General features: G+C 37.6%; 1 protein-coding gene across 1 annotated transcript in view; it reads right to left on the bottom strand.

Moving 5' to 3' along the window:
• LOC106876370 (periostin) overlaps window positions 1–5,995 on the bottom strand; it is an 11,970-nt gene extending 5,975 nt beyond the window's left edge. Inside the window, exons 1-4 of the mRNA XM_052972602.1 lie at window positions 5,775–5,995; window positions 4,466–4,683; window positions 2,302–2,506; window positions 87–287 (exon numbers count right to left, since the gene is read on the bottom strand). Of these exons, the coding sequence (XP_052828562.1) occupies window positions 87–287; window positions 2,302–2,506; window positions 4,466–4,683; window positions 5,775–5,928 (778 nt within the window). The 5' untranslated portion in view covers window positions 5,929–5,995. The remainder of the gene's footprint in view (window positions 1–86; window positions 288–2,301; window positions 2,507–4,465; window positions 4,684–5,774) is intronic.
• Between the last annotated feature and the right edge of the window lie 2,798 nt (window positions 5,996–8,793).

The following is an 8,793-nucleotide window of genomic DNA, read 5'->3' as shown; positions in this document are numbered from 1 at the left end:
AGATAGATAGATAGACAGACAGACAGACAGACAGACAGACAGACAGATAGATAGATAGATAGATAGATAGATAGATAGACAGACAGACAGACAGACAGACAGACAGACAGACAGACAGACAGACAGACAGACAGACAGATAGATAGATAGATAGATAGATAGATAGATAGATAGATCATACCAACCTCTCGCTAGATTGGAATGCTGGAGGATTTTCTGCAAAACAGTTTGGTCCATTCTTTCGAAAGCATCATCACTTGGTGCAAATACTGTCTGACGACGACCAGCTGAGAAGATGGGGTAAAAAAACAAATTTCAGATTTACTGCCAGCGTAACTTTGTATTTTAAAAACATTGATATTTCATTGGGAAATCATTTTCGAAAATGTCGGCGACGGCGACGGTCTGTTCAGATGTCTCATGTTCTAATCCAGGGGTTTTCAAACTTTTTGACTTGCGGACCCCTTTATATTTCAGGCTTTACCTTAGGGACCCCCTTATAAACGCTTATGAAATTTATACATAAATATTTGCTTAAAATAACATATTTTTACATTTATTTATTTAACAGTATTTAACAAATAGGTTTATTGTCAATTAAAAGATTTCGATTAAAAACCATATATAAAATCAAATTGCCCATAAAACGTATTTGCTGTTCACAGACCCCTTGTCTTGTCCTTGCGGACCCCTGTGGTCCGCGGACCACAGTTTGAAAACCCCTGTTCTAATCAACTACAGGCATTTTATTTTGCAATCTATTCTATATTACTCCATTCCCCCAGTAAATCTCGGTGATAGCTTACCAGATTAACCAAAGGGTATTTTGTATTAGGATAAAAGTCCACTGACATTCTCTTTACCTGAAGAACTTGGCCGTAGCCCCGATTACAATGCTGCGCGCGTGAGTGCGTGTGTGTATGTGTGAGTGTGCAGCAGCTCATTTCACTTTAGATTCATCATATACAAATACAGTCTCCACCATAAACTAAGAAGGCTGGTGCTCATCTGTGGTAAACTATAAAAGATTCCGCTGCGTCTAGAACATCATGAAACTTCGTGCTAAATGAAGAGCCTCTACATGATAGCACGATTTTCTAGAAAGGACAGTAAAATTTCCCTCGATCAGAATCTATTGTTTTAAATAAGGCGAAGACATTATACGAAGTAGCCTTATATAGTGATAACAAGATCAGATGGTCACGTAAGTCTGCTCAAACAGTACAAAAGAGCGATTTCAATATCACGAATCCAAAATGAAGTATCCGAATGTTTATGACCCGACGACTTTAGAGAATTAAATTCTTCACTGCTTGAGCACTGATCTGTATTTTAATATATAAGTGTTCATATTAATAGGATATATAATACATTAAGTACGCATGTGAAAATTATGGAGAGCTGAACGTTTTCACAGTCATCGTTCGATGAAATTAAACCACCAACAACTGTTATATAGTAAATAAAATGCGTCGTGCGAGATTGAACACTTAACCCTTTCGTCACCATATTTTTGTTTAAATCACAGTTTTTTTTTTGTTTTTTGTTTTTTTCGGGTTTTTTTTAACATAATGAAGAATTTAGTAAAACAACTTTCTTCGCTGATATTTGGAACAGGGATTAGCATGAAATTTTGATGAGGGTTTTAATTTAGGTCACTTTAAAACAAAAAAATTATATCGAAGAACCAAGAACAGTGTCAGGCGGGTTGGTTTGAAGAAAGTTTTAAGTATCTGCATTTCAACATTATTTCCTGTTTTTCGTATCACTGATGAGTGTGTTGGATCATACGAAATTTATTTATGTCCAAGAAACTAAATTATTTGAATATTTATATTTCTTTATGTTTATAATATGCTCTACATATCTCCAATATAGACGTGCATTAAAGTTTGCTCGTGTTTGTAACATAAGTTGAATATGCACTTTTGTCACACTTGGAAAACATCAGTGACGCGGAGAGGGAAGATTTGCAAACATGAGCAACTGCTTGTCTTCCATAAAAAAAAAAATCACCAAGCATGTTTTTCAAAGGGAAATTTTCCAAGTGGGACTTATAAATAGGAATTCCCTTATTTAATGGAATGAAGACTAGGAGTGAAAAGGGATAACAGTTATACTCTATTATCAATCAAAGTCGGCAAACTTTGCTGTGAACTGGTTATTATCAAGGATCAGGATAGCAATGGCAACAAGCTCTGAACTGGCGATACTTCGGCAGATGCGTTCATAATCTAACACCGCCTTACCCATCTATTTGTCTAACGTTTTCAGTTCTAATGGCAGCAACAAGCAACTCACCTCGAGTTTTATTCAGCAAGTAGTTCAGATGGCTAATAAATGTGATGTTAGTTATGGAGGTCAAGTTGCCGTTATTCAGAAGTACCTGTTCCACTGTACCTTCGGGCACGTTAAGGACATCATCCACCAACTGAATAACACCGTTATTAGCTTGGATATCGTGTTTGATCACATCGGCTGTATTCACTCTCAGAGTGGGTACTTCCTGTCAAATGAAAGAAAGTAAGAATTGAAATAATAATAATAATGATAATAATAATAAATAAATAAATAAATAAATAAATAAATAATTTGTCTTGGTATAAAAGATGGGCTACAGCAAATATTCTACTCAGTACCACAGATTTGCTTTTCAGTTGTTTGACCATAACTAGTTGAGCATGTCCCTTGGTGGCTGACGATATGTGCATCTCTGATCACGAGCAGAAGTAGTGGGGGAGCATCAAGGCCGTATGTTCAGAGGAATTCTTTGGGGTTTGGATAATTCAACTTTGGAAACATAGGTGTTTTGTTCAACATCCTTAAACAAACCTTATTCAGGGACTTTTGAACGAGATGGGCTACTCGACCTGAAGAAAATTCTAACTGGACCCCACCTGCGAGGTCATGCGCTGTTTAACTTGATATAAGATCACTATGTCGCACATATGTGGTTGTGATGCATGTGCCTGGTGTACCCTTATCAGTCGGGTGGTCATGATGGGTATACTGGGCTTCGTATATTTTACTGCAGTGTCACTTTGATGGCGTGCACTGCTCTCTCACTCAATAATAATAATAATAATAATAATAATCTGTATCTATTTTAGATACATGGCAAGTTGTTTAAAGAGAAAGAATTGGCGTCAGCGAGATTCGAACTCAGAGCACAAAGAGTCGGAACAAATACTACGAGTCGTTCTGTCCGATGCTCTTACGGCTCTGCAAATCCATATAAAAGTGTTCGAATGAGCAGGAGCGGGATGAAAGGGGATAAGGTGAGCAAATAAATAAAATTCAACATATACGACGCAGAAAAATAGAGTAAAATTAATGAGATATAGAATAAGTGACAAATAATGACAAGTAATAGATGAATAATTAAATAAGAGATGAATAAGTTAAAAGAATAAATGAATAGTTAACAGAATAAATGAATAAATATATAAATGCATGAATAAGCAAATGAGTGAATTGGTTAACCCAGGAGTTTTCAAACTTTTTGACTTGCGGACCCCTTTATATTTCAGGCTTTACCTTAGGGACCCCCTTATAAACGCTTATGAAATTTATACATAAATATTTGCTTAAAATAACATATATTTTTATATATGTATTTAACAAATAGGTTTATTGTCAATTAAAATATTTCGATTAAAAAACATATATAAAATCAAATTGCCCATAAAAAGTATTTGCTGTCCACGGACCCCCTGTCTTGTCCTTGCGGACCCCCTGTGGTCCGCGGACCACAGTTTGAGAACCCCTGGGTTGACCAGGGAGAGCAGTTGTGTAAGACCTATATGAACCCTAATAATGGTTTCTAATTCATAAAAATGGGTTCTAATTTATGAGTCCCACTAATGATAATGACATTTGGTTTGGTTTGATAAGCAGTTCCAGTTAAAAAGAAAAAGAGAGAAAAATTAAACAATAAAAAAAGATTTTTTTTAAACCAAGAAAAAGAACATATTTTCGAAAATTCTGTATTCATGCAGTACCTGTTCCACTGTAAGTATGTATGTATGGATGGATGTATGTATGTAGGTAGGTAGGCAGGCAGGTAGATAGGTAGGTAGGCAGGTAGGTAGGTTTGTAGGTAGGTGGGTGTGTATGTTTATGTGTCTGTCTGTTTGTATGTCTGTCTGCATGCGTATATGTGTGCGTGCGCGCGTGTGTATGTGTGTGTGTGTACTTATTCTTTGTAAGCCTAGTGCTTATTCTATCGGTCCCTTTTGCTGAACTACTAGGTAACAGGAACGTAAACACACCAACATCGGTTGTCAGGCGACGGTAGGGGTCAAACACAGACACACAAACATATGTATGTGTGTGTGTGTGTGTGTGTGTGCAGGTGTGCATGTGGGTATGTGTGAGGAAGGGAGGGAGAAAGACGGAGAACAAGAAGCATCCGTTGTAACAAACAAAAAAGTAGAAGAAAAATAGAAAGAAAAGAACCACTTACTCCAAAGTGTTTCGGCTGATAATAAAAGCGAAGGATATGGCCATTTTGTGCCCGGATGTTGGTGCTGCGTGAGATATCCCAGCTGAATATGTCACCGTGTATCAAATGGTATCTAACGTAATTCTTTACGCGGGCCTTGTCTGCTTTTAGATCGTCGATAAAACCTGCTGGTTGATTTCTGAATGCTTCATCGGTGGGAGCAATGAGTGTCATGGGACCTGCAAAAAGGAAAACAACAGTTTTAAATGTATATACTTAATTCTTTTTAACCGATGTTAAATACATATGTATGTATATTATGTATGTATGTATGTATGTATGCATGTATGTATGTTTGTATGATTTTTCTGTGAGTTTTATTTCAGTTCTTGAGTTTAAACCAGTCACTAACAAAGCGACAAGACTTTTTGAATTAAGAGAGTTCCCGGTGTTTGTAAATATGTGACTGAAGCGGTGGGGTGGTTGAGCTGTTGATTCTCGCACCCAAGTATGTGCAACTATTCACATAAGAATCTCAAATAAAGAACTTTTAGAATATCTTACAGACCTTCACTGTGCCACTAATAGATTGTATTTGGAGAATCCGCGTCAGTTTGTTTTGCTCCTTTTTCGTGAAACCGAGTATTTCTAGGTTTTTATGCAAATTTGTATGTATGTTGTTGTTCAGTTTTATTTCAAGATTTCTTGCCAATAAAGAAAGAGCCAGTTTCTAACCTAGATCCAAGGCTCCTTCTACAACAGGGTATTTTTGCATGTATGTATGTTTGTATGTATATGTGCAGATTTGTATGTTTTGCTTTATGTATGTATTCTCATGCATTTAATTGCATATAAAGACATGCTGATATATATTTAAATGATAAACTTCTGGAAAGTTTTACAGATTTTTACAGTTCCAGTGATGGATTGGATCTGTAGTCTACGAATTAGCTTTCGCCTTTCTGGTTTTGAAAGCGATAGTGATGATGCTAGTACTGATAGTGGTGGTAGTATTCGTGATGGTTGTGTCGATCGATAGTGATGGTACTAGAGGTTGAGTTAGTAGTTGTGACCAAAATTGATGTACTGTTGGGGTGGCTGCTGTGACAAAGGTCATGTTGGTAGTGATAGAAGTGGCTGCAGTTGTGCTTAGCACAGTAGTCGTGATAGTAATTGTAGTAATGGTTGAGTTAGCGATAAAAGCTGATGTAGACTTGGATTTTAGTGTTACAGAAGCGGTGTTGTTTGGCTGTGGTAATGTAGATGTCGTTGTAGTTACGCCTTACTGTAGTGTTGGCTAATTGATGTAATAGTAATGGTATGTACTCACCTTGCATTGCCACGTAATCAGCAAGATCAGCAGCCTCGATGAGATCAATCATAATGGTGACATTCTGCTGAGAGAGAATTGCCATCAAGTTGGGAGCAGTTGAGGCCGCCAATGGCACTAAACAAAGGAAACAGAATTGCAAAATATTCAACATTTTGCTGGTGGTTGTGGTGTTCCTTGGACAAAACCGATGATGGTCTGGAACCAGGCTTCAATAGAAAGGCATATATAAGCCGTTGCTGATATATAGAGGTCGCTGCAGCCTATCTATGCTCTTATCTTTACTTACTGTGCGCGGGCGTGTATGTGTAAGCGTGTGCATATGTACGTGTTTGCATAAGAATATGCACGCATGTGTGTGTATGTGTGTGCGTGTGTGTGTGTGTGTGTGTGTGTGTGTGTGTGTGAAATAGGAAAGTTGGTAGGGTTTAATCGATTGTGTTGTTTTGCTGATTTTGTTGTTTTGGTTTGTTTGTTTTTTTTAATCTTTGTTTTGTTTTTATTCGCGTATTTTATTATATTTGTTCACTCTTGAATTATTGTCATTTATCACTCCACCACTCACCCTCGCACCCTCTCAGCCTTTCGCCTTCCCGCCTACTTAACCAATCCCTAATACTCCTCTACAAGACAAACCTTTCGGCCAGCATTAATCAAACTGAAGTTGAGTAATCTATAGTAGTAGTAGTAGTAGTAGTAGTAGTAGTAGTAGTAGTAGCAGCAGCAGCAGCACGGAATGAGTAAATTGGGCGCGGCTGTTTGGACGTTGGTGATTTGGCATGACGATTTAACCTGTTTTGTCGACAGTACGTAACTAATCTGAGCATCCTCTCATAACTCACGGATAGTGATTCGACGGTTTTCCCTGACAGCTGCACACATATCTGCGATTTTTCCTCAGTTCTGCTGGTTGCGGATCTCCCAGAACGTTCGTCAATGTCGACATTTTTTCGGCCATCTTGGAAATGTCTAAAACACTCGTACACTTGTGTGAAACTCATACACTCCTCTCCATACACTTTCTGCAACTTTTCGTAGGCCCCTGAGCAGGTATCGCCATGACAGCTTTCTTTGTCATTGTCAATGCGACGATCACACGCTACACACCTTCATTCCAAGCACTGCTGTAAACAGCAGAAATAAGCTAGAACGTTAAAACTTTGTGCGCATGCACAGCAGAGTTCAAGGTCAATATTTGCCAAACAGCTTAACTCTGCGTGCTTTAGCTTCGTTACTATGGCAACAGTCCAGATACTTATTGACCAGACATCGTATATATAAATATTTGCTTTTGTTCAGTTATAATAAAAACAGATTTACATTAATCTGATAGGCTACTCAGTTATACTTTTGTAGAGTACAAATTCATTTTTCTTAAACAAGAAAAATAAATCACAGTGACTTCGAAAATTCAGCCAGCTAAGCCAATCCAACGATGGCTTAACTGATCAAACTTCGAAGTCAATAATATTCTTGTTTAAGAATTATAACAGTTGAAATATGTCACAAACATATTTTAACTAGCCTAAAGTTTACTTATGCCCAAATACAGCTTGGCGCTAATATCACAGTAATTTTCACGTCCTTGACGGTCTACTGTCACAAATCAGTTGTTGACTGTATTTTTGTTAACGTCACGGCTTAGATTAGGTCTGTCCTGAGTTGCCTCTCTTCGGTATTTCCCACTGATAACGCCTAAAGAATTAAAAAGATTGATGTCTGGGAATCCGACAGGTGGCAGTACTGGACAGATATGCTATTTTTACACCTTTTAGCAACGTGAGAGATTTTTTTTTTCCTCTACGATAACTGCAGTGAATTAGCCTTTACCAGTTGAAATATGTCACAAACATATTTTAACTAATCTAAAGCGCGGATGTGTGTGTGTGTGTGTGAGAGAGAGAGAGACAGAGAGAGAGAGAATGCGTATATTCACACACACACACACACCGCTTGACTGCATGTGTCGGTTTGTTTACATTCCCGTGTTTAGTCGTTTGGTAAAAACGGACTGATAGTTTAAACCAGTAGTTTTCAACCAGGGCCCATATGGCTCTTGGCGGTCCATATAAGATTTTGACTTTAAAATTTATGTACAATAAATTGGCTACACTTCTACAATACACAAAATATTTCAACAATTTTTTTTTATATACAATTCCGAATAATATTTAATTATAAAAATACAGAATTTTCAAAATACCAAATGATTAGAAGGAGCCATCCAAGTAAAATGGGAATCAAAGAATCCATAAGTAAAAAATGATTGAGAACCACAAGGATAATCTCTTGAAGGCGGTGCCTCCAACATGGATACAGTCCACTGACTGAAGCAAGTAAAAGAGAATTCTTAAAAAAACTTGTCCGTTATCAGAATGACAAAGAAAGAAGAATTATATGGATCACGCTGTTATTTGTCTTGTTGTTAATAAAGATGAAGTTTAAATTTTTTCATTGAACTAAATAATCTTTTCTACTCTAGGCACAAGGCCCGAAATTTTGGTGAGAGGGCTAGTCGATTAGATCGACGCCAGTACGCAACTGGTACTTAATTTATCGACTCCAAAAGCATGAAAGGCAAAGTTGACCTCGGTGGAGTTTGAACTCAGGTAAAGACAGAGACGAAATACTGCTAAGCATTTCGCCCGGCGTGCTAACGTTATTCAACTAAATAATATAACAAAACGTTTGTTATTTACATTATTTACATCTGACGGATATTTGTCATCATCTTGTTTGTTGTTAACACAACGTTTCGGCTGATATACCCTCCAGCTTTCATCAGGTGTCTTTGGGAAATTTGAACTCAGAACGTAACGGCTGACGAAATACCGCTAAGCATATCGCTCGGCGTGCTAACGTTTCTGCCAGCTCGCCGCCAATATTCTATCGGTTTCTGATGCATAAACATGCATACACGTTTACTTGAGAACTTCTAAAAAACGCATAGACACTCAGATACACACACACACACACACACACACACACACACACACACACACACACACACACACACACA

This window comes from Octopus bimaculoides, chromosome 14, assembly GCF_001194135.2.
Source record: "Octopus bimaculoides isolate UCB-OBI-ISO-001 chromosome 14, ASM119413v2, whole genome shotgun sequence".
In the NCBI taxonomy this organism is placed as follows: domain Eukaryota; kingdom Metazoa; phylum Mollusca; class Cephalopoda; order Octopoda; family Octopodidae; genus Octopus; species Octopus bimaculoides.
The sequence above is the reverse complement of the archived record's forward strand: the minus strand, read 5'-3'. Positions and strand labels throughout refer to the sequence as shown.